We start from the raw sequence: 26,071 nt of genomic DNA on the forward strand, positions 1-26,071 counted from the left end.
TCAAATCAAACACAAAGATACAATGCAACATAGAATCAACAATAAAAACACAACATAGTCAGATTCCATCAATAAATTTGCAATTGATCACCCTGTTTATATCAAGCAGGTTGTGGATGTGTTGGGAAAGGAAAGATCATCCCACCGGACCGGACCGGAAGGACCGGACCGCACCGGACAGACCGCAGCAATTAAAGGGAAAAAAACGTCCACAGGAAACAGAAACTAGACAAGACAGGAAGCTGCTGTTTTTTACTATAATTGGTTCCATAACAGCTCAGATGTGATTGGATGTAACTTTTTCGTGTGTTTTTAACAGTTTCAGATGTTTTCTTTGTTGACCTGTCTGCAATAAAGATTGTATATATATATATATATATATATATATATATATATATATATATATATATATATATATATATATATATATATATATATATATATATATATATATATATATATATATATATATATAAATAATCTCAGTCTAAGATTCTTCTAAAAAATTTCTGAGATTTTTCCTGCAAATTTTTTTTCTACAAAATTTGAGATAAATTTCAAAATTTCTGAGTTTTTTTCTTTTTGCAGAAATGTATCTATTTTTTTCTACTTATAATGGCCCTATCTATGTACAATAAGCTTCATATATGAAACTTAAGAAAATGTCTGAATTGCTCCCAGAGCATCTGGTTTTTGTGATTTATCTTTAAGAAATGAGACTCATCTGACAGTTGAGGCATCTTAACTTCATCAAAAGTTGTTAAAACTATAAATATTCGGGTAATGTAAAATATTTAAAAATGTCAGTTCAGCGATTATCAAAAATAAAAAGCAAGAAACCGGGCAGCTCTGTCGTTCACATCTTCATATAGAAAACCTAACAGACGGACACAAAAGCCAGAAGGTCGTAAAGAAAACTCCAGTCCTCGTTCCGAAGACAAAGCGCCTGCGCGGCTTACATGTCGGCAGAGGGGTGTGTCACACGTACAGACTGACGTACAGACGTAGAAACGCTCCGACGCTATAGTGAGAACACAACCAAAACAGACATGACACGTTCAGTACCGAGTGTGTTACTCCAGAGTTTTATTTTCTGTTTTATTCTGACCTTGGTGTGGAAAATATCCCGCAGTCTGCTCATCCCAACGAGCGCGTGTACATTACACCAGTAATTTCACTCGAACAGCGCCCTGCCAACATGTGCAAAATGTCAAAGATCCAGTAAACACGGAGTTTTCTGCACTTCCGCACGACGTGTCCCCCTTTGATTACAATGAATTTCTATAGGCTGAATGCCAAACGAAACACGTTTTCTCCTAAAAACTTCTGTTTTTAATTACCAGTAACTGTATGAGAAAGTACTTCCGCTTTATTCAACTTAATGTTTTTCTGTTGGACACTACTTTAAACACAATAAAACCTTCCTCCTGCTCCTTGATAGGGGGTTAAGGCTCTCCGGGATCTCCTCTCCCGTCCTCGGTCCTGCATACAGGAAGTCTAAACTTCAGACTCTCTCCGTTTGTCATTTCAATGTGACCTGAGCAGTCCGCCATAATATCATAACAGGGCTGCACGGATACGTTTCTCCGAACCTGAGCGCACGCGCTTCGCGCTCTTTGCCCATCAGTGAGGAAGCACGCGCACCGAACCGTCCGCTGTAAAGACTCTGAGCTCTCGCCGCATCTAAAAAGGTAATTTTCACCTTCATGGCGTCTCTAAGCGTTTAAACGGGCTTCCTAAAAAAGGGCTGGAGTGTGTTTCAGGCGGGGAACCACCTTAGCTGCCGGTGTTGAACATTATTTGATCTCCAGGCTGTTTACAACGACGTTTAATGAACGCCAACAGTAACATATAAAATAAAATAAAAAATACACCGACAAGCTGAACCTGGTTATGCGGAAAAAACGCTCCTTTAGCAGAGAGGAAATACCTCTGCGCCCTGGAGGAGTAGGGCAGGAATGTCGTTTAAGTCACAATATATGGAGGCTAAGCAACCAGCTGGTTTCGGTTTTTTCCGTGAAGGAGGAACCGGAGCTCAACGCCGCATTGGTGAACACAACTCCCGGTGCCGCATGCGACACCCCGAAAATAATCCCCTGCGTTACCAGAACCGGGCTTTCAGTGCGAACATTCAGGAACAGAACCGAGGCAATTTTTCTTTTATGTAGTTCACATAAAGGACTACATAAAGTGTCTACGGCACTGCCGGTGGCTAAATGAAGGTACAGCAGTGAGTCAGTTTTCATTGATATTGACTGTTTTATTGATGATTATTAAAGATGGCTGAAGACATTAAGACCAAACTGGACCAGTACCGAACCGCTCCCTTTGATGCCCGATTCCCGAACCAGAACCAGACGAGGAACTGCTGGTCCAACTACCTGGGTAAGGATACTCCTCAAGGCCACAGCACAACTGGCTAGTTTACCTGAGGAAGCAATAAGTTCAGCTTAAAGTCGGTTTATTTTCTGTCAGGATGATTTTAAAATGTGTAAATTTAGATTTTTTTTCTCCATTTTCTCTGATTCCAGACTATCACCGCTGCCAGAAAGCTCTGAATGCTAAAGGAGTAGACACCACCCCCTGTGAGTGGTACAGGAGGGTCTACAAATCCCTGTGCCCCATTGGCTGGGTAAATAGATTCAATACTTTCACTAATAACTTTACTTTTTAAAAATAAAATCAATATTGTATTCCTGAAGACAGACTGTCTGAGCATCTTAATGAGCCGCCATGTTTGGTCAGATGTGCTGAATTTCGCCTGGAAATGTCAGTAAATATCAGAGTGGATGAAAATCCTTCTAATTGTTTTCCTGTGAACTTTGACCTTTCAGATTGAGAAATGGGATGGGCAGAGAGACGACGGGACGTTTCCAGGGAAGATCTGAGGCTGCCGGCTCTGAGGATGTAACGCTGTTAGCTGAATGTTTGTAAAAGCGACGCCTGGTCGTCATCTTTCCACTACGACCACTCTGCTCAGCAGCAAACTGAAACCGAATGGTCATTCCTTACAAAAACCATTAAATGTACTGCAGATTCTGCATTAAAATGTCTCAGGATATTGATGGACTTCCAGTGTCTACTGAGTGCTTTCCCTCTAATAACGGCACCAATGCACAATGGCTCTTAAAACTAATTATGTTTTTGAACATACATATTATGAATAAATGCAGATTTTAGTCATTTTTCAGGAAATAAATCCATTGAATTTTCACAACAAAACACTAGAATGAAATTTAATTTCCCTTTGAGATCAATAAAATACTTTTAAATGTAAATAAAAATACCAGAAATAGTTTTTAGATAAAATTCGCTTGTCGCCTGGTTGGAAACGGCTTTTTTCTTCTTTTTTTTGCATTATTTTCACTATAATTAACATTTCATGGACATTTTTGCTAAAAATGTATTCTTTAAAAAGGATGACATACGTTTCAGGTCAGGTGACATTAATTGATCCAAATTAGTTTCATTGAGCTGGACTGATGGGGAAAATGGTTCTTAATGAAAAAATACAGGTTTTAGTTATTTTCAGGGAATAAATAGATTTAATTTCCACAACAGCATGAAAATAAAAAGTACCTCTAATTGTTTTTAGGTAAAATTTTCTCGTCCGGTTGGAAAATATTTTTTCTTTTTGTTTTTTTTACATTTTCAAAATTAACAAACTTAGTAAAATTAGTTTATTTAGCTCAGTTGGGAGAAGAACAGTTCTTTGGATGTAAAAGTTATGTCTGTAATGTAGAAATAAATCATAATTCATCAAAAAACCTTAATAATTTTAACATTTTATTCATTTAAATAAACCTACACCGAATACACATAATAAAGATTAAAAAAATAAATATTTAAAAACACTAAAAGTCAAATATACAACCATAACCACAATTAATATACAGAGAAGGATTAATGTTGATGTTGGACATTGAAAACCATAAAACTGCATTTCCTGCACAGTGAGTCCCAGAAGGAAGGAGAATATTTATGAATATGAACAGTTTTCATGCTCACACCGGCAAACATTTGAATTTAATCCACAGAGTCACAAATACAGACACACTTCTCTTAAACGCAAAACGGCTGAAATTTTTACTCGTTTTTTTTTTACTGGTTTTACCGTTTCTTCCAGTTAACCCAGTGGTGTCCAAACCTTTTGTCCTGGGGTCAAAACTGGCAAATTTAAAACAACCAGAGGGCCACAAAATTCATTCAAAAAAAGCAAAATGGAGTTTAATGTGACTTTTTGTTTTATTTTACCTGCACAAAAAACAAAATGTCTATGAAATCTGTTTATTACACTGCAAAAACTAAATTGTACCAAGTATATTTGGTTTCTAGTACAAATCTTAGTTTTCTTATTTCAAGTGTATTTACTTGGAAGTACATTTTCAGCAAGATACATCAGCTTGTTTTCAGTAAATAATTAGTACTGATTAAAAAAAGTTCCAGCTCCACTGAATATTATTTCACTTACAACTAGACAACAATATTTGGTAAGGTTTTATGTTTTTACAGTGCACTAAAGATCCAAAACATAAAAAAGACAACCTCCAATTGTTTTTTATTTTATTGGCTGTTTTTGACTTGACGTCGGCGGCCAAATAAAATCATTTGAAGGGCCAAAAACGGCCCCCGGGCCACGCTTTGGACACCCCTGATTTAATCAGAAGAGCTTGGCCGTTTCTGGTTTGTTCCTGAATTCACTCAATATTTAAGGACTCTGCTCAAATATCCACCAGTAACTGAACCAGAAGGTTGCCGACGGCAACAAAACGTGGGCAAACGCTTCAGCAAAAATGTGTGTTTTAAATAAAAACTCCAAACTGTGAATCTAAATCTTGTTTTCACGACAAGCTGAAGTCACGTTTTCATGATCAGGCCGCCTGGAAACCGAACTCCAGCCCAGGATGAGCGTGCCGTATGTAAACTTCTGGCCCAGCGAGGAAATTAAAGCCGTTTTCAGCTGATTCTGTCAGGGTGAATACACTGCAAAAACACAAATCTTACCAAGTCTATTCTTCTTGTGTCTGGTGCAAATACTTTACTACACGTAAAATAAGTCCAAAAATAACTTACAAGTAACTTTCCAGGAACATATAGAGCTTGTTTAGAGTCAATAATATTTGTTTTAAATATTTATAGTATAATCTTGACAGGTGCAACAATTAAATCTGCATTTCAGGTAAAGTTGAAAATTATTCGGATGAAGCTGTGGTGAAGAAGCTGAGGTTTGTTGCATATTTTTTGTTTATTTTAAATATGAGTTGAGTAGTTAATTTTATTTTATGTGAATTGGGGGCAGAAATGATAAGTTTATGCTTCTCTTTGCTCCTTTTTTCATTATTTTTCTAAGTTATTACATAAAATATTTGTATTTATGAGTTATTAATGAGTTTTAGTTCCACAGGCAGATTTTATTACTTGTAAATTAGTTTTGTCTTATTCAAATGAACTAAAATATTTGCCCTAGAAACTGAACAGTACTTGGTAACATTTTGTGTTTTTGCAGTGCATTTAATGAAGTACAGCGTTTAGCTGTGATGAATCCATATTTGTAATGTTTTTAACGCTGTATGTTTGGATTTGAGGTAAGTCGATAGTATTTGCATATCAAGTTACGTATTTAGAGAAAAATCCAACAGAAAAACGCTGAAGCTGCACTGAATCCACACAGTTAGGAAGGTCACTTATAATGAAGATCTGATGCAAAGCGGAGAAATAAATAAAGATTTTATTTAATTAATCAATCGATGTTTGCTATACACACACACTTTGCATAATTTCAGCTTTTTCTTTGAACTAGTGACAAATTTAGAAGGTTTTAATTACTCAAGCCACGGTTATAAATCAAAATGTTTTTTCTAAACTAGCATCATAACTGGTATTTTCATGCTAATGGCGCTATAAGCTAATGGTTTGGCTCATAGGGAGATATTTACATGCTGAAAGTTGCATTAAATATGCAGCAGCAGCAGCAGACGGGTTCAGTAATAGGCACTGTAAACGGAGTGAGGCGCCCCCTGCTGGAGGGTTAATGTCAGTTTTCACAGCCAAACATGGAGGAGAAATTCAACCAGAAAGCAGAAATCTGAGCCCAGCGTCCGAGCGCCGCAGTTTGTTCAGTTGCTCACCAGACTGTGGAGGAAAGGCGAGGTCTCCACGTCGCCGCGGCTCAGATAAAACTCCATGTTTGTGGTCAGAACCGCCTCTTCCCGTGTTTAGCGCCGTCAGTCATGCAGGTTTTGGGCCGGAGAGCTAAAAGGAAACGGAAAGAAGAAGATCAGGATAAAATGTAGCTTTCTAAATATCAGAATAAAATCTATGAATTTTTTCGTACCAGATCTGATTATTTTTTTAAAGACACTATCAATGACAGACAATATGATCAAAAAGTGGTTTATTTTGGCTGTATGATGGAGTATCAGGGCCAGACTACAATCATTTTTATTTTGTTATGAGGAAATGGAGATAATATTAGCAGAATAAAGACACAGTTTTACCAGAAGAACATCTTTATGAGATGTTTTAATTAGAAGTTATCAGGATCTAGATCAGTTGGTGATACTTTCAAATAAACTCAGGAGTTTGATCATTTAAAATTCTGTTACTGATAATAATTTGATGCTGATGTGTTAAAAGATTCAATATTTTATTATTCTTACAACAAATTTCTGAGTAAAACTTCACAACATGCTCTGTATTCCTCTTTTTAGTTTTTAATTTTCATGGAGGAATTCTCATTAAATTTATCTGATTCTACTAATATTATGACTTTTTGTAATATTATAACTTTATTATAATAGTATTAAAACTTCATTCTCGTATAACAACTTGTTTCTCATGTCTTGAGTTTATGCTCATATTCTTACAACTTTCTTACAACAATATGATTTTACTGTGTGACTTTATTATTGTGTTAATTTAACTATTTATTATTTATAACTATTTATTTCAACTTTATTGTGATGTTTTTTTTCTAATAACACTAAAACTTTGTTTTAGTAACATAATACACTTTATTCTTGCATTAATGACCTTATTGTTGTAGAACTTTATTCTCGTCTTATTACATAATTTCTTCAAATATTCTGACTTTTTCCTTATAAATATAAAATAATAAAATCTTAGCTTGGTCCTAATATTCTGTGATAAATTTAACCAGAATCCAAATTTAAAAAAGATGGCCGCCCTGGTTGTCCTCTGAGTTATGAAAACCAAAGGAGTTCAATGGTGGAAAAAAATCCTGATTTTCCAAAAATTACATCTTCAAAAATCAAAAATTCAATGAATCGCCCAGCATTAGTTCATGAATTATTAATTGATCAGTTTTGGTGAATCACCAGGATCAGCTGTCTGCTTCTTCTTGTTGTGATGAACGATCTGATTCTCATTGGTCATCTTCACATCCTGGTCCTCCACATGGTTGCTGCAACACACAAGTTAACACATTTATTCAGCCAGACCAGTGGACAGGAGCAGCAGAGACTGGGAGTGACCACTGGGGGCGCTGCATTACAGGGAGTGACCACTGGGGGCGCTGCATTACAGGGAGTGACCACTGGGGGCGCTGCATTACAGGGAGTGACCACTGGGGGCGCTGCATTACAGGGAGTGACCACTGGGGGCGCTGCATTACAGGGAATCACCACTGGGGGCGCTGCATTACAGGGAATCACCACTGGGGGCGCTGCATTACAGGGAGTGACCACTGGGGGCGCTGCAGTACAGGGAGTGACCACTGGGGGCGCTGCAGTACAGGGAGTGACCACTGGGGGCGCTGCAGTACAGGGAGTGACCACTGGGGGGCGCTCACACAAAGCCTTCAGGGCTTTAATACTTACCGTTGGTTGTGTCTGCTGCTTCGGGGGCTGAAGGAGAGAAAAATTATTAAAAATAACCAAATTACTGGAGTTTAATCGAATGTATTTTGTAATCTATCAATAACTTATGAAAAGTGTCTTATCTGGTGTGACGTGGAAGATTTGAGCTCTGGAAATCTTAAACTAAACATGAATTAGTTTGATAAAATAACATAACGTAGCCATTTTTTACCAAACATTTTTATTTCTAGGTTTGGCTTTTTAAAAGAAATACATGCAGTTAATTTTTTTCAAAGAGGGTAAATAATTTTTATTTTCTGCAATTAGAAAACAAAAACATTTATTCTCAAAGTTTTTTGATCCCTGTTGACTAACGTAACTTTAGTTAAGTTTAATTAAGCAGTTAAGAGCAGATTTGATCTATTGTTGTAGTACTTGAATAATATAATTATGACAACACACAGAGCAGTAATTAGTCAAAACTGTACAAACCTATAAACATCTTACATTTAAAATAAAAAACTGCGGCGGTTTGAGCTTCACCTGCTTCAAATTCTGTAAAATTTATCCTAAGAATCTTTTCCTGCCCATTTAGTAATATTAATTAATAATTAGTAGATAATTAGCTATAAATGTTCATGCATTCACTATTGTTCATTATTTGCTTATTCCAAAAGTAATTTAATTATTGGCAATTTGAAACTTTCAATGCATTTATATTATTGTGAAAAATGGTTTAAATGATTTAATGAAAACTCAGCAGATGATTATTGAATTAATTGCTTAATCATCAGAAAAACTGATTGTTGGAAAAAACTCTAGATAGTCTGTTACTAAAAGAGTCATTAGTTGCAGCTCCAGTTCTTTTATTTCAAAATCTAAAATTCTTGTACGAATTATAAAAAGAATCCGTTTTGTTTCAAAGAATCACGTTTTATCCAGTCTGGAGGCTCGAACGGTTCTGTGGGTCGTACCGGGCGCTGCTCTCGGTGTTAGCGGGGGTGTATGAATATATTTGAGCTTGTGGAAGCTCCTGTGTGTGGATCAGCCACCTGATGACGGTGCTCCTCTCGCGCTGCGCCACGTAGGCGTCGTCGGTGAACAGGACGGTGTGGTACGGCACCACGGGGTCACAGGTCGGCAGGATGCCTCTGGCGGCCTGGCTCACGCAGTCCAGGACGCCGTTATAGACCAGGAGGTCGTCCACCAGCAGCTGCACACACACACACACACACACACACACACACACAGCTGTGAGCAGGAAACTAAACACACCCTGCAGCAGATGCAGAGCTACTGACCCCGAACTCTTTGACGCCCCTCTGAGGCGTCTTGGAGTAGTTCCACAGCTTGATCATGGACACGGTCACCGGCTGATCGAAGATCACGTAAACACGGTTCACCTGCAGGGAAAACACACAGACCACAAGTTTACATACAATCAGCCCGGTCCGTTTTTATAGCACATTTCAGTAACAAGGCAGCTCAGAGTGATTTCTGTCATAAAAACAGAAAGTGACGTTTTATTCATTAACCCTGGAGTGTGATTTAAGGTCAGCCCGTGAGGACAACAGGTGTATGTAAACTTGTGGTTTCTCCTGCATGTTCTCGGTTTATCTGGTGGTTTTGGTCTGAATGGATTTCCTCACCGTTCCTGGGAGAACCGGGGCCAACCACATGTGCCTGCCGTCCTGCGTGTCGTTAACACCGTCGATCAGTTTATCGGGAGTCCGGACGTCGCCGCTCACGCTGTCCAGGACGTTCACGCTGTCGGGAAAAGCTGCGATGTCTGGCGCAGACGCAACGTCAGGGATCAATGAGACAAGTTCAGCAGAGCCCATAACAACACTACTCTGAGCTGGTCAGTCAGAGGACACATCAGGATAAAATCCATTCATATTTGTGGTTGGAGAACGTCCCGTTTCGCTCACCGCTGGAGGATACTCGTTTCCATCCGCAGCCTCACCGGAACCGAGGCTAATGAGAAAATAACACCGAAACACCGTTGAAGATCGTATCATCCTTTTACACGCTTTCTGCGTCGGCAACACAGACCCGTTGCCATAGCAACTGACTGTGTCAAAATTAATTTAGCACAACTGACCTTCCTCTCCCGCTATTTTTTAAGTAAAAGTTTTTTATGAACTTGTTACTCAGCTGTCGCAGTGTTGACAAGTCGTCGTATTCATGTCTTTGGTCGGCGAGCAGTTTGAAGACGTGACGTCACAGGAAAGGATACTGTTGTCTGTGAGGTGGATCTGCTGGTGGTTCTGGTTGTAGAACTCCAGTCCGTTCAGGCCGATGTAGTACGGGTCTCCCCAGGTGGTCAGCAGCTGCAGCTGGAAGATGACTGGATGACAAAGAGTCAAAGAAAATACAGAACCGGACCGAACCGCAGCAGTTCATCCGGGCTGCAAATTCCCAAACTAAAGATAAAATAACATCAGTAGCTGCGGATTATTTTAGCTGAAATTGGTTTATTAAAACAAACAAAACAAAAATAGTTTTCCTTCTTCAGTTTCCGGTGGTTTGGCCCGTCTCATTAAATTTAGCAGAACAATAAAGTAATTATTGCGATAAACAATAATGTTGTTTTGAGACCATTTTCAGGGAATCTGTTATGCTGCATTAGATGGAAGTTCATTCTCAGACACATTTAAATTTTGTAAAAAAAAAAAAAAGAACCAAAAAAACGAATAAAAAAAAACCAAACAATTGGTTTAATGATGGAACAAAACAAAACTGCTCTTTAATATACATTAATCATGGCGCTCATTGTTATTTTAAATTAACCATTAATTGCTTCTTTTGCGACATGTTGTCTGTTTTGCATCTTTTGTTTGTTTTTTTACGTTTGTTTCTGCAGCACATTTTGCACCTGCCAGCCACCGTTTCATTGTTCCTTTAAATTCTCCTGCTCAGCTGTTTTTCTTTTAGTCTGAGTAAATTATTTTATTAATAGTAATAGAATATTGTTTGTCTTATGTTGTGAATTTGCTGTGACTGTACAGAATCTGAAAACAGAAAACCTTCCATCATCACCTCCAGCTCTGCTGAAGTTTAAATCCAAACACCAGTAATAAATAAAGCGATGGTTGAATGTTTCCGGCCGGTCGAAGTGCTGCCGGTTCTGGATCAGCTGGGCTTCACTGAATCCACTTACTGAGTATTGATCAGTTAAAGTCCAGCGGGTCTGATCAATCTGGTCCAGAGAGCCCAGTACCTCCAGTTTCCTTACAGAAACCAGTTTTCTTTCCCAATTAAACAAGCATTTTCGTAAATATAAACAAGTATAAACACATTAATATCACAAACTATTTTATTTTTTCATTTTTAGCTGCTCACCATTAAAGTAAAACACAATATTTTATTGAAATGAGCAAAAATAGCCAAATTCCTGTAGAAACCAGATCTTGAAAATAGTATCCTAAAGTTGTCGGTCGATGTTTTTCTTTTTCTATATTTTTATTGATTTTTTATTTTATGAGTTTTAATTAAATTAAAAGCAAAAACGTGTTTGTTAAAGATGAATTCATTTTCCTCTTTAGGGAGATTTTATTTCATCTGTATGTGTTTAAACTCAGACTGAACATAAAGGATCTTCCATGGATAAACCTGCAGCTAGCAGCTTTTGTGATGCTAGCAACACAAACTGTTAGCATCAGATGCTAAAGTTAAAAATGAAGTTTGTGTTTTGAACTATGAGTGAGATCCTGGTTTCCAGGAAGGATACAGCCACAAGGCATGATGGGAGCTTCGTAGTCCATGCTGGGCTGCTCCGGCCTCTTCGAACCGCCTCTGAAAATCAACCAAAACCAGAAATGAGTCGATGTTTCGGTTTGCCTCGCTCTGGCGAGCGCTGTGCTGCGTGCCTCTGGGCGTCGTCGTGGCTCCAGCCGTCGGCCGGAGGCTGCAGGTAATCCACAAACAGAATCTCCTGGGCGAAGTCGAAGTGGCAGTTACCCGGTCCTTTCCGGACCAGGAACCCGTCCGGCGGGGAGATGGCCACCTCGTCCAAAAACAGATGAAGGACTTTCACCTGAATCAGGAACAATCAGACGCATCAGGTTACCAGATCCATCAGAGATCCGATTGGTCCGGATGGTCCGGACAGAACCATTCGGTACCAGACTGCAGGTTTACTGACACCCGTCTACTTCAAGCTGATAGTTTCATCCTCAACAATAAATACAGCATGAACTATTTTTAATTAAATGGATTTTCAGTTTTTCTTTTCTGAAGGATAAGAAGTTTTAAATCACTGCAGATCCAAAAAACTTTCTGCTTATTCTCACACTAACAGGGTTTTGTGTTTCTCTCTCTCTTTAAAAATGTTTGCTGCATCATGTGAAGTTTAATAACAAAAATAAAACAGATTTGGTTTTTCTAAAATCTGTTTCCAAGTACAGGTGAGCTGATAAATGTGATCCTATTGATTATGAATTACACAGAAACTTGTTTTTAGTTTGTTAAAACAAATATTTTGTGTCCTATAAATAAACTCCAGATTTCCAGGTCAGATCTCCCAGTTGGGTCATTTTAAAAAGCTTCTTAAAACTTATTTTTATTTGTTGGCATTTGAATTCAGGCCTGAAACTGAAACTTTTCTGTTGTGATGTTTTATTTTTATTTTTTCTTTGTCATTTGATTCTATTGTGTTGTTGTCTTGTGCAGTTTTAACCTGTTTTTAAAAGTGCCTTTAAATAAAATTAACATTGTGTTGCACTTAATATTTTCCTCAGTAAAAATTTTGCTCTAAATAAAGCAAATAAAAAAAGAAAATCTCGATCTGCATCAAACATCTGTTCTGCCGGGCCACACAGAGTCAGTCAATGGGCCATAAATGGCCCCCGAGCCACACTTTGGACACCAGCGGTGTCCATCAGTGCAGCAGAAAGCGCCTCTCACCCCTCTGTAGGAGTCCTCAGACGACTTGTTGTAGTTCCAGATGCGCAGCCCGGCGACGGCTTGCTGCCTGCTGAAGGCGACGCTCAGGGTGTGAGACTCTCCGGCGGAGAAAGGAATCAGCCACATGTGGAGGTCGTCAGAGGTGATGTTATGGCCGTCGATGAGCCTGACAGGGAGAGGACACGATGACGCCTGGACCCGAACAGCACAGACCCAAATAACCAGAACGGCACCGGCCCCAATGGCGCTGACCCGTTTGTCTCACTTCTGGTTTCCATCTGACTCTGGTGAATTTTGAGCAAACTTTTAAAATATTCCAAAATAGAAAAAGTTAATTTATTGTGTTTCCATCTGCTGGTTTAGAGCAACTAACTAACTAACTAACTAACTAACTAACTAACTAACTAACTAACTAACTAGCTAACTAACTAACTAACTAACTAACTAACTAACCAACCCATCAAAATGTGCAGAAAACAGGAAATGCCAGTTTGGTTGCATTTCAGATGTTTAAAACAAAAAACCAATCAATAATTATCAATATCGACTGTTATGAGACTCTTGGATTTCAGTCATATTGTCCATCCTGAGCTCAGAACCACGACTGGAGAGGAAAGTCTCTCCTTTATCGCATCATTTATTTTTTACAAGCTTAAAAACATTTTGGGGAAACTGAGGAAGTTATTTTGAATTTTTCCTTTTCTAAAGCGATTCTTCACAAAAAGAACTAAACAGAAACGCGTCTGTCGCTACAGATTTGATTGACGTACTTATCAAGGGTGCGAGAGTCGTTTTGGTACTCTGGCAGGTCGTTGAGGTCGCGCGGCGACGCCGCCATCATGGCGAGGTCCAGAGGTAAACTCTCCCCGTCCTTCCCCACCACCTCCAGCCCCGTCAGGCCCATGTAGTGGGAATCGCCCCACGTCGCCGTCATCTCCAGTCTGAGGCCTGGAGCAGCAGGAAGTACAAACATCACAGCAGGAAGTACAAACATCACAGCAGGAAGTACAAACATCACAGCAGGAAGTACAAACATCACAGCAGGAAGTACAAACATCACAGCAGGAAGTACAAACACGTCCTGAGGGTTAGCTTCTACATGCAGGTCAAAGTTCAGCACTGGACTTTACTTCCATGGCGCTCACGCTTCACTTGTTCTAGCAAAAGCTCTGAAACATTCAAGCTAGAATATAGAAACCCAAAAGTGCCATGAATCACCACTTTTACCACACATTTTAAGAAAAGTCGTCCAGCTCTAAATGGCTCCAGAGTTTGTGATGATGATGATAATGATGATGATGATGATGATGATGATGATGAAATGATCAGAGGACTCACATTTCCCAGAGAAGATCCCAGGAACGTTCTGCATGTTTTCCTCTGGTTGGTTCACCGCGGCGCTGAGCTGAAGCTTCAGCTAATAAAACATTAAAACACATCAATGAAAACAGAACGGAGAGGAAACGGGTCTGTTTGGTGATGAAGGTCGTACTCACTGCCAGGTCTTCCTCTCTGAACCCGGCCTGGGTGAAAGGTCGCTCGTCCCCCTCTCCGTCGGCGGTCCGCGGCCGCTGCAGCTCTTCCTCACACGCCGACCCGTCGGGTCGCTCGTCTCCGCCCAGAAACGTCTCGTCGTAGCGAGACATGGCCTCCAAGATGGCGTCATCTGTGGTGAAGAGGATGGTGTCCCCGAACTGGTCCAGGTCTGAAACGGCAGCGGAGGGGAGGAAACGGGACGGTACCGACCCGGTTAGCATGCTAGCATGTTAGCAGATGGTCCTGATGGTTGGTGACTCTTCGCTGTCGCTCTCGTACCTCCGGACAGCGTTCCCGACGCCTTGGCGATCTCGCCCCTGAAGATGCAGCGGCCGTCCAGCAGCATCTCCACCTCCCTGGCGCCGCGGAACGAGTGGATGCGCGACTTGTTGTAGTTCCAGACCCGGATCATGGCGATCTGCTGCGGAGCGGCGAAGTCCAGGAAGACGGAGTGGCGGCGGCCCGGCGTGAACGGCGCCAGCCACAGGTGCATGTCGTCCTGCGTGCGGTTCACGCCGTCCACCAGGTTGGCCGCCACGCGCGGGTCTTTGCCGTATGCCGGAAGCACGTTGATGTCCGGTGGGTCGGCGCTGATGGCGGCAGGGCGCAGCGGCTCGCCGCTGGCGCTGAACACCTCCAGGCCGTTGAGGCCCACGTAATGGCGGTCGCCCCAGGTGGACCGGATGTTGAGAACCAGCCGCTGACCCTGAGGCAGAACCGGGATCTCAAAGTCGTCGTCTCGCTCCGCGGCTGGGTCGTCGTCCGGGCCGTCGCTCTGCGGCGCCGCGCTGATGGAGGACGGGGGAGTTCTGGGGGTCGTGGCGGGGGTCACGGGGAGCGTGGGGGGCCCGCGACCCCGGCGCTGGAGGAACTCGTCGAAGACGTCGCCTTCGAAGGCCATGTTGGAGATGCGGCCGCGCTGGAACTGGTTGAACTTGGTGAGGGAGTCCCAGGACTCCATCAGGGAGTCGTCCTGCCGGCTGTGGCAACGGGACGGGCCGGAACCGGACTGCCGGGCAGCGCCGACCAGAGACATAGGCTCATCTGAGGAGCAGATAAAACATCACAGACTGAGGTGGAACGTCTGGAACTGCCTTCCTTGTTCACAACGTTAAGGGGCGGTGCTGTTTTCCTGCATGGCGGCCATTTTAAAGCTGTTACCTTCAGTAAAACGCTAAAAACATCAAATGTGCCTTAGAAGACATTAACTTTCTGATTTAACTCCTGACATCGGGCCCCTGCCTGTTTCAACAGCTGAATGGTTATCAAAGCAAAGCTGCAGTTTGTTTCTGATGAGGAAAAAACAAGTTGATTTTACACACACTGTCCCTTTAAAAGTGTGTGTATCTGCTTTTGTAATAAATGTGTTTTTATGCACAGAAGCAGAAAACCCGCCAGTCTGTAAGCAGGAGTTCCTACCGGCCACTAGGTGGCGCTGCTCCTTCGTCTGCCTGAAGGAGCTGCGGCGCCCGCTGACGGGCCGCTCCTCCAGCAGGTCGCAGCTCGGGTCCAGGGAGCGCTGCCCGCCGTTCATCAGCCCGTCCGCCCCTCTGCACACGCGGCCGGGGTTACAGGGCAGCATGGAGGAGGAAGAGGAGGAGGAAGGCTTGGTTTCCATGGAGAGCTGCGGTACCAGCCAGCGGGGCCGTTCCCTGCCGGCCTCACAGCCCTCTGGAGCGGCCCGGTTCGGCGGCTGCAGCCACTGGGGAGCGACCCGGCAGGCGGACGGCTGGGTGGTGACCGTCAGCTGCATGGGCGCCGCCTGATCCGCGGAGGCGGACCGGTCCAAGCCGCTCCTCTGGGCAGACGGACGGCGAGCGGCGATGGGCGGGAGCGGCGCGTCTAACATAGTCCTGTCCGTCGGGTCGGGCAGAACCGCACGGTGCTGCTGCGTGCCGCCGCCCTCCCCGGCCTGCAGGTGGCGCCCCGCGGGCCCGGCGCTGGGCAACAGGAAGGCCTTCAGGTCGACGGTGGAGCCGTAGTCGAAGACCTGGTTCCCGCAGCCTTTCTCCAGCTCGCCGTCAAACACCAGCTCGCTGTTCAGGTACAGACGGACGTGGCGCGCGCCGACGTCCAGGTCCTGCAGGACAAACGGCAGAGAAACGGCCAACAGATTGATCCATTATTCATGATTAATCGATTAATGAAACGGGGGTCAACTGGTTAAGCAATCGATTAATCGTAATACTTGATTATTGGAATAGTGACAGTTCTTAAATCATCAGTAAAGGAAAACATTTTATTGCACTTTATGCAATAAAATGTTTTTCTTATTTTTATATAACTGAATTATTTCTTTAGTATGGTATAAATAAAGTTAACAAAAAATCTTTTTTCTTTTCTGACTGATAATTTATTCTGATAATCGATTAATCGGTTGGGCGAAGCTGCAGCTGCAGCCAGAGGAGCATAAAGTGAAGTTAAAATGTGACATTTTTGGGACAAAAAGTTTGAACACCTCTGATCTAAAGTATCGACAGGTAGGTTGTGGTTAAGTAGAAAGTGCACACCACACTTTTCAGATTTGTTTATAAATAATTTGATGGCTCTCTGCTCCACGTCATCTTGGTGTTTATCCAGATAAAATCCTTTAAGGTTTGTGGCTGCAGTATCTCCTGCTAACTGCTGCTAACTGCTGCTAACTGCAGCTTTGCAGCAGCAGTCAGAGCGACTCCAGATCCGCTGAACCCAATCTGCACTCGACCTCCAGAAACTCCCTTCAGTCTGAACGGTCTTACCTCACATGGTGGTTCTGGGTGCATCTGAGAAGCTCCATCAACGTAATTTTAACGGTTCTAAGAACAGCAGAACCAAACGCTAGGCTAATCCTCTGAGCTAATCCCACTCTGCCCCACATCCAGACTGACTGGCAGCTCCACCAGCCACTGCTGGGGCTGAACCGACGCGACGCAGCTAAACCGGGTCGGCCGCCAGCAGTTCAACAGGAAATCTGTGAACCGGGTCGGTTCTGATGGGACGGAGGAGTACTTATGCTTGCGTACGGTTAGGCTTCTGTTGTAGTTCCAGATTTTAATGGAGGAGATGCCGAAGTCCAGAGCGCGCTCGGTGTTCCTGATGATGAAGTAGAGCTGGATGGGCGGGTGGAAGGGACACGTCCACATGTGGCGCCCCCTGGTGGTCTGACCAACCAGCAACAGGAGAAAAAAAACAGGAACAAGAACAAATCAGCTGATTTTACAAAACAATCCATTTAAATATAACTGTTGTTAACATCGTTACAATTGATAGCACCGCTAAAGACAATAATATTTTAATAATTATCACAACTTTTAAAATTAAATAAAAATAATTATTATGTTTAATAACAATAAATAATAAACATATTTTATTATCATTGACATATTTATTATTACTATTATTAAATGTAATCAAAAATAATTTTCACATCTAATAATAATTATCAACACCATCATATTTATTATGTTCAAGTCCATCTAAATTATTTTTATATCAAATATAATAACGTACTTAATATTATTAATCTAAATAAAAATTATTTTTAATGATAATAATTATATTTATTTTGTTATAGTTATCATGTTAGATTAATGTAAATAATTGTTAAACTTAATAATCATTTAATTTTAATATTACTACGACTATTATTAATATTACATTGATTATAATAAATGTAATCTAAATATTGATTATATTTAAGTAGCGTTATTACTATTATTATTATATATAGTTTTGTCTAATAAACTGAGGAAACTGAAGCTGCTCTTTTCTCCGGTTGAGTTTTTACACGATAATAAATCTACATTAAATGATTTTATATTTTTGCCTCTTTGTGTTTCAGTTCACACCCCAAACATTTGAACGTTTCCTGACAGGAAAAGTGAAGGTTCGACTCACAGCTCTATAGATTTTAGCAGCCAGAACGGACCCACCTTGACCTTCCCGTTGACCAGCGCCGCCAGGTTCCCCGGGTGGTCGGCGTTCCTGATGTCGATGTCGTGCGGCGACACGAACAGCTTCCTGTTTCTGCGGCAGAAGAACTGCAGCTCCGTCAGGCCGACCTGCAGCGCGTTGCCCCAGTTGGACAGGATCTCCATGGTAACGTACAGCGCAGGGGGAACGTCTGCTGGCGGCGGCGGCGGCTCTCTCTGCAACGCCGACAGAGCTGGTCACATCAGGCAGAGTGGACCGGTTCCGGTCCGGCAGCGTGTGCCGCTGACTCACCGGCAGCTTGGAGAGCTCTGGGTTCTGGTCGGGTTCTGCTTCCAGCTGCTCCAGGGCCTTTAGGAGCCTCTGCTGCTGCCTGCACAGAATCACAGAGGTCAGGCTGGGCTCGGCGCCCCGCAGGACGCCAGCGGCGTGAGACGGACCTGGGGTCCAGCAGGGTGATCCTCTGCATCGCCACGGAGACGCCGCTCTCATCCTTCCCATGACCACCAGGGGGCTTCACGTCATTGACCTCCTGATGACCCTCAACCTGGAGGAGAGGAGAGGTCAGCAGGACGCCACTTCCTACGCAACATTCTGATAAATCACTGCATGGATGATTAATTATTGATTAACGGTTTATTAGCTTAAAATTAGCTCCATCTGCTAGCTGGGAGTCTAGAGCTGGGTACTAAACAGTTACATTTACCCAATTAATTTACTTGAGTAATGTTTTGTAAATCACTTTTCCATAACTCCTGACATTGGTGTTTTTGGTTGCATATCTTATAACGTTAGGTGACGATAGTTACTTCTTTGTTGGGTAGGTTTTATTTTATTTTTCCTTGCTGTAATTGTGTACTTTATATATATTTTTTTGTATATAATGAAAAAACACTAAATTTAGCTCCAAACGACAAACTACGTAAAAACGTCTGCTTGGACGCCATCCAGCAGAGGGCGCCGCTGGTCATCCTGAGCGGAGCCAGAGACTGAAACAAAAATGGCGGACGGGAAAGAGAAACGGTCTAAAGTCCGGTGTGGGTTAAAAAACAACTTCATGCTGTTCTGTTTGTGAATATAAACTCCTTCATTCATGACGGAGCTCCGTTAACGTCTCGTCCAAATGTTACTGATGTGAAGGAAGGTGAGGATAAGATGACAGAAAACATTAACACGATGCAGAGTTCATTTTTAGGACTGTATTAAGTTTATGCTTTTCATGGAGAAGAGTTTTAACTTTCCTTTAAGAGCAACAACAGTCTGTGTGAACATCTCTGTGTTTACAGGGATTTACCTTTTTCATATATTACAATCTTTCATTTTTCTATTCAGGAACCTTAGAGGTTTGTGTCTCAGCCATTAGTTATGGAAATAGAAAATTACCGCCTATCAATTAATTAATCATTAGTCAATTAATAAGATCTGTCAACTTTATATTCACTTACTGATCAACAACGTGCGTCCATAGTTTCTATTCAAAGGGTGGAAGGTTGACGCCCAGCGACGCCCTGCTGTGTTTGTTTCAGTGTGTGTGTGTGTCAGTGTGTGTCAGTGTGTGTGTCGGACCGTGCTGCGGCTGCAGGCGCCGGCTCTCTGCCCAGGGCTGCAGTTCTCTCTCTGCATGGCGTCCCGGACGCTGCAGAAAACCTGAGCTGGGTCTGGCTCCTCAGCTGAAGCCTTCCTGGCTGCTGACAGCGGCCGCTCTGCACGACTCCTCGGCCCTGAAACACAAAACAAACAAGCTGTTGATGCAAAGTTATCTAAACTTTACCTCCACATTTTATAATGGAATAGAACGGCAGCATCGCACAAAAGCTCCAAAAGTGTTAATAATATATATAAAATCAAAATGAACAACAGGAACAACAGAGTTTAAATGTAAGCCTCATATTAAAACTCTCACTCTGTCCGTCCCAGCTGGAAGGCGGCCTGTCTAACGTTTTGCTCTTCACCAACAGCGGCCTGGTGGGAACCAACGAGTCGCTGCTTTCTCTCCTCCTCGCAGACAGAGAGCGCTCAACCCTACGCCCTACAGGAGGAAAATGTTTCAGAATAAGCATCACTAATTTCCACCTAAAACAAACTGCTACTGGTAATCCAACACCTGAAGAGTTTCATTATGGTCATGAAGGTTCACAGTTTGGGATTTTATGATTCAGTTTTTTTTCCCAAGAGGCAAAAAGTTACAATAATCTGAAGGATCAGAGGTTAACCAGATAAACTGTTTATCTCCTATTATTACTCTTTATTCTCACATTGCTGCAACATTTTTCTCTTATTTTCTCATATGTTACTTTATTCTGTATTATGACTTTTTGCATTTTCTTTTGTATTTTGACTTTTGCTTCACATTATTTTTACTTTTTCACTGTAATATTAATTTATTCTGTTAAGACGTTTTTCTCACAAGTTTAATTTATTTATTCTCATAATTTAAATTCATTTTTTCTAGCCTGGATCTAATTCTCCGTCACACCGATGAGTCGGTTCTTGTTTTCAAAAATCACTTCAGGTTTCTGTTGAACGATTCCTCAACCTGGAAATGAAAGGATCATCTCTAAAGCCTCATTAGAACCCATTATGGACCCATTATGGACCCAGTCTGGTCCCAGCCGTCGGTTCCTCTAAGCTGCAGCTACCTTTATGCGAGGGTCCAAAGTCCAGAACAATGAGGTCGGCGGGGTCGAACGGACTGCTGGGTTCGCTCTTCCTTGAGCTGTTGGAGGATTTGGAGAGCGGCAGGCCGAGCTCATCCAGGCTCTCGGTGCTCTCCTCCCTCTCTATCTGCTCCTCGATCCACTCCTCGTCCGACTCCTCCCCCGCTGAGCCTCTGCTGCTCCGCCGCATGCTGACCTCCAGGCTCCGCCGCAAAACCTGCTTCACAACCGCAGACGTTTGGCCAAACATCGAACTATCTAGCATGCACCCGAGCAGCGCTGCAGCTGAACTGTCTGAAAACACAAAGCACATTCAGACGGTTCCTCACCTTCACCTCCTCCAGGCTGAGGAGAACCTTCTCGCTGTGCTCCGGGTCGGCCGGGCCGCCCTGGACCTCCGGCCTGCAGCTGAAGGAGCGCTGAAGCTTGGAGGAATCTCTACATGGCGAGCGCCGGCCGGAGCTCTGCAGCGATGGAAGAAAGACGGGAAAATGGAGGAGATAGAGACACTAATTAGGAGAGACAGTTGCATCTCAGGCGCGGCCCTTCCTCTAAATAAAACACGACGGCGTCACAGGGAATCTCCCCTCTACCTCCATGTCCACGCTTTCATACGGCTCGAAATCCTCAGAGTAACGTAAATCAGGGGAGAGCTTCACTCTCAGGCCGTCCTCCGTCCGGATCTCAACAGATTCCTGCAGGAAGAGGAGATGAACGTCTGAACACAGCCGGACAGAAACCATCCCTCCATCCATCCATCCATCCATTTTCTGTTCACCCTTCTACCCTAATGGGGTCAGGAGGGTTGCTGGTTCCTCTCCAGGTCGCCAGTCTGTCGCAGGGCAACACAGAGACATACAACCATTCACACACACACACACACACCTAGGGAGAATTTAGAGAAACCAATTAACCTGACAGTCATGTTTTTGGACTGTGGGAGGAAGCCGGAGAACCCGGAGAGAACCCACCATGCACAGGGAGAACATGCAAACTCCATGCAGAAAGACCCCGGGCCGGGAATCGAACCCAGGACCTTCTTGCTGCAAGGCAGCAGCTCTACCAACTGCACCACTGTGCAGTCCAGGACAAAAACCAGCCACATTTAAAACTAAAAAGGTATTTTCTAGTTTTATTACAGTCATTTTATTATTGTTGCTATTTTTACTTGAGTAAAGTTTCTGTAACTTCACTGAATGAAGAAAAAGCTTCATTTTCCTTATTAAACTAAAATATTTTATTTTAATTAAATATTCACCAGAAACACACCTGCAGTTTTATTAAAGTTTCATAAGTTGTTTTTTTTTTTTTTTGAAAGAAACTGATGTGAAAAAAAGTTTCTTCTGCCTGATTTTCTTATTTTGTGATAATTTTCACTTTTTGTCTTTAAAACACTGAAATTTCCACATAATTTAATATTTTTAGTCCGTCTGATGATGTAATGTTTAAATATTAAATGCTGGATGTTTTGATCAGTTTCTCACCAAATACTGTTTTTATCTTACTTTAGTAAATTCTTGGCCAGAAAGGTTTTGGCTCCTCTATTCTGTCTCTGGGTTTTGGGTTTTGCACCAGAGTTAAAATAGTTTGATCGTTTTCATGCTGATTACCTCAATTAATTAACGAATGCTCAACAGAAGATACCATTTTAAAGAAACATGTTAATTGTTGTTGAACAACCAGCTGACTGAAGTTTCCTCCAAACTTCGTCGTTTAGCGTCAGAGTGAGGAGTACGTAATTAACGCCAACAAATGACGTTAATTACTGATTTCACATCAGTTTGAAAGGCTAATCAATAGATTCATAAACAAAAAACAAACAATATCACATCTACAGTTTTAGTTTTATAAACATACATTTAGTTACAGTTTTTATTTATTTCAGTTTACAGAAATGATTTCTCTTTTTCCGTCTTGGTTATCTGGTTGGTTTTAGTTAACTGTAGAACCTCGGTTCGTACCTGAACCCATTCCTTCCTGCGGATGCGTTCCGGCGCCGTCTGACTCCTCTTCCGGCTCGTCTCGGATCCCAGAATCCCGCTGTGCTCGGCTAGCTGCTGGGCGCTCCAGCAGACGTCTGCAGGCGAGTCAGAGAGGAGCGACTTCATCCACAGAGAACAGGAAACAGCATCGCTCATGCAGACGGCGGTCAGGAGCAGAAGGAAATAAAAGCTGTCACTATCGTTGATTCACTGGGCCGCTCAGAACCGGGCAGCTGTCAGAACTGTTGGAAGGAAACCCAAACCGTTTGACCCCAGGAGCTGTGTGTAAACGTCAGAAACTAAAGCAAGCTTTAAAACAAACAGAAATGATTCGGGTTAATCTACCGACCCAAACTAAAAACGACAGCAGTCGGTTTTTAACTGCATACCGGCGGCCCTCTGGTCCGGCAGAGAGCAGGCGGTTCTGGAAGCCTTGCTGTTCCTCCGACTGGACTCGGCGTTCGCTCCATTAAAGTAAATGGAAAAGCCTTCCTCCAGCCGCTCCAGCTCCACCTCCCGCTGACCTTTCACCCTGAGGCGCCGCAGAGCTCTGCTCAGAAAATAACATCAACTTTAGGTTATAGTTTAAATCTTTAAATCTGTTCTTCAACCATCAGGCTGATTAAGGTTCCAGTTTTGATCTTTTGTGTGTAAAAACAAACAGAAAAGGTGATTAAGTGAGTTACACTTTTTATCACCTTAAAATTTACATAATTAATTAAATGAAATTCTGGCTCTGAAAATAATCCAACATGATTCTGTAGCAGAACCTTGATGAAGCATTCATGGATAGTAATATAAAAAATCTGAATAATTCATTAAAATAAAATATAAATTTAAAGGAAATCACATTTATAAATAATTTATTATATGCTAAAAATTATTTAAGATTCATATTTTATAAAGAAAACTCCTGGGTAGACAGACAGATATTTTTTTTCTGGAGGAAACTTTTCCTAGCTGCTGTATTTTCATACGTTCACATTCATGCGTCGTTCCTAAGAGAAGAAACGACCCGGCGGCGCCGACAGTCAGGAAGTCGAGCATCAGAGTGAAATCCAAACCGACCTTCAGTCAAACTTCACCTGTTTTTCTGCTGGAGGCCGATTAAATATTCATCCAGAGTTTCATCTGCAGCAGAGACCAGCTCCGCCTGTCGGCACGATTTCCTCCCCTTTAACCACAGAAACACAACGGAGGAAACATTCACCCTAATTCACTCATTCATATTCATACAGATCTGTGGAGAACATTATCTACAGACTGAATGACTGGATGATGATTACAGAAAGAAATCTGACAGGAAGAGCAGAAATAATGTGTTAAAGCACTAAAACCTTAAAGTTTTATGGCTTTAATTTGGTTATTTTGATGTGCTGGATATTTAGAAACATTCATGCATGCAGACGGGTCAGCAACATCAAAACAGAAGCATTAATTTAAGGTAAAAGAAATGAAAGAAAGCAGGAAGTGCTGAATCACACCAAAACACAAACATCAGTCATGATGCGTTGAGGTTAAAGCTGCTTCCTGTGGCGAACCCAGAAAAAAACACTAAACCATCACAAATCAGCATCAGCAGCTTCCAGAAGTATCGACGTTTTTATCACATTACAGCCAAACCTGGAGGGACTTGGTTCAGATTTAGTGCATTAAAGCACAGCTGTGAAAATGAAGGAAAATGATACTCAGTCTATAATTTTTCATAACAAATTAAAACCAGAAAGTGTGGCAGGTAATTATTTTCTGTCAGGGCCGGCCCAAGCCTTTTTGGGGCCCAAAAGCCAGCATGTCAGCATCAGATGCCTTATCATTCCTGAGCCCCTCGGTGTGTGCAACAAACCTGCCATCATTAGCATCATTTGTACTTAGCTTACATCATCTCAGTGCTATCATGGATTTTAATTTCAACCTTACAGGAGTAGCAAACTAAAGACATAATTATCTGAATTTTGAAATGCAGAGTGGTATTTAAGTGTCCCACTTAATTTCTTACTTACTTTCAAATATTACTTTCAAATATTGATGTTACTTTCAATATTTGAAAGTAACATCAGCTGATAAACTCTAAGTTTACAGAAAAAAATTGAAACTGCCATCAACAGGAAGAAATAAACTATTATTTGTATAACAACTATAAGAACAATGTGGAAATTGTCCTTCCATGTATAATCACACTTAGTTTGTATGATTCAATGTTATTGTTAACATGTATACATTTATTTTATCATGCTACACCAGTGCTCTTGGGGGGCCCCTGGTGGTGTGGAGGCCCTAAGCAGCCGCTTAACCTGCATTGAATTGGGCCGGCCCTGTTCCAACATGTTAAAGGTGTATTAATACCTTATTCCTAAATAATATTTAACACCACCTGAAACCCATGCTCTGTGATTCTGACAACCATAACACATGACAATGGAAATAAATCAAAGGTCTTACTCCGTTTCTATTAGGCTAATAGTTACAGCATCTGAAGCGTCAGGAGCAAAGCGGAGAGAGCAAAAGATAGAAATTAGGTGTTAGTGATAGAGAACAGATACCAAGGCCTGCATCAGTGCATTGATCCCTGGTTGGATCACAGAGAATGAGGAGCAATAATCTAAAATCAGGCCAACAGTCACCTGGTTATCCATGGTGTCCTGCAGCTGCTGGAGGATCCCGCATCCTGCCAGCCGGAGACCATGGAGGTTTCTGTAATAACCGGAGCTCAGTCTGGTTCTCCCTGCAGGAGGACACAGAATAAAACCCCACGGTGAACCACGACAGGAGCCCTGAACCTGAATTTAACGGTTTGATGTGGGAGGCATCGATGCTGCTTCGCTAGCATCAACACAGCTGGTCAGCCCGACCCTGAACGAGCATTTTCCTCACAGCTGGCGGCTCATGACGCGTTTTCACCATGAATAACACCTGATTTATTTACAAATACAACCAAGCTTTTTTCTTTTTGTTCACCGGGTTTCATTTATTACACCTTAAATCTGACAGGCGAGGTTAAAACCTGTTAGCAAGCAGCTAGCGCTGCAGCTAATAACAACCTGAACGGCTGAGGGGTTTAACACCCAACAGCTCTAAATGTTCATAAAAACCCAAATAAAACTTTAATGTTTCCGCTGTGATAAACATAGAAGTACTTACAGGATATAGAAAGCCTAACTTTATCCGTCAAATGAATACAGAGTTTATTTATTTATTTATTTTTTTAACGTCTCGTGTGTTGATCGGTTACCAGGAGAGATTTCAGCCAATCAGAGGAGCCGCA

The 26,071-nt window shown here is 42.1% G+C and overlaps 2 protein-coding genes across 8 annotated transcripts; one reads left to right on the forward strand and one right to left on the reverse strand.

Moving 5' to 3' along the window:
- Nucleotides 1-593: 593 nt before the first annotated feature.
- LOC122822804 (katanin-interacting protein) lies at nucleotides 594-26,045 on the reverse strand. Of its 7 annotated transcripts, XR_006369230.1 has the most exons (31): nucleotides 25,948-26,045; nucleotides 25,431-25,531; nucleotides 23,895-23,983; nucleotides 23,199-23,359; nucleotides 22,789-22,904; nucleotides 21,421-21,522; nucleotides 21,157-21,291; nucleotides 20,810-21,047; nucleotides 20,074-20,199; nucleotides 19,737-19,891; nucleotides 18,611-18,717; nucleotides 18,465-18,543; nucleotides 18,173-18,388; nucleotides 17,264-17,401; nucleotides 15,681-16,341; nucleotides 14,541-15,305; nucleotides 14,222-14,430; nucleotides 14,064-14,142; nucleotides 13,496-13,673; nucleotides 12,726-12,891; nucleotides 11,690-11,856; nucleotides 11,551-11,615; nucleotides 10,057-10,167; nucleotides 9,467-9,606; nucleotides 9,119-9,220; nucleotides 8,870-9,030; nucleotides 7,839-7,865; nucleotides 7,338-7,423; nucleotides 6,129-6,252; nucleotides 1,109-1,190; nucleotides 595-1,021 (listed from the first exon to the last, which is right to left on the reverse strand). XR_006369230.1 is itself a non-coding variant. In XM_044101743.1 (29 exons), the coding sequence occupies exons 2-29, from the start codon at nucleotides 25,440-25,442 to the stop codon at nucleotides 6,194-6,196; spliced, it is 4,647 nt and encodes a 1,548-aa protein (XP_043957678.1). In that variant the 5' UTR covers nucleotides 25,443-25,531; nucleotides 25,948-26,045; the 3' UTR covers nucleotides 3,217-6,193. The 7 variants fall into 7 exon arrangements, 4 of the variants coding, with proteins under 4 accessions (XP_043957678.1, XP_043957677.1, XP_043957679.1 ...); XR_006369229.1 differs by having other exon boundaries at nucleotides 594-1,190; XR_006369228.1 differs by lacking the exons at nucleotides 595-1,021; nucleotides 1,109-1,190 and adding an exon at nucleotides 2,299-2,428.
- On the forward strand, nucleotides 1,344-3,070 carry LOC122822806 (cytochrome c oxidase subunit 6B1). Its single transcript, XM_044101746.1, has 4 exons — nucleotides 1,344-1,691; nucleotides 2,280-2,385; nucleotides 2,532-2,632; nucleotides 2,835-3,070. The coding sequence occupies exons 2-4, from the start codon at nucleotides 2,280-2,282 to the stop codon at nucleotides 2,886-2,888; spliced, it is 261 nt and encodes an 86-aa protein (XP_043957681.1). The 5' UTR covers nucleotides 1,344-1,691; the 3' UTR covers nucleotides 2,889-3,070.
- Nucleotides 26,046-26,071: the final 26 nt, after the last annotated feature.

Source organism: Gambusia affinis, linkage group LG20, assembly GCF_019740435.1.
Source record: "Gambusia affinis linkage group LG20, SWU_Gaff_1.0, whole genome shotgun sequence".
Lineage (NCBI taxonomy): Eukaryota > Metazoa > Chordata > Actinopteri > Cyprinodontiformes > Poeciliidae > Gambusia > Gambusia affinis.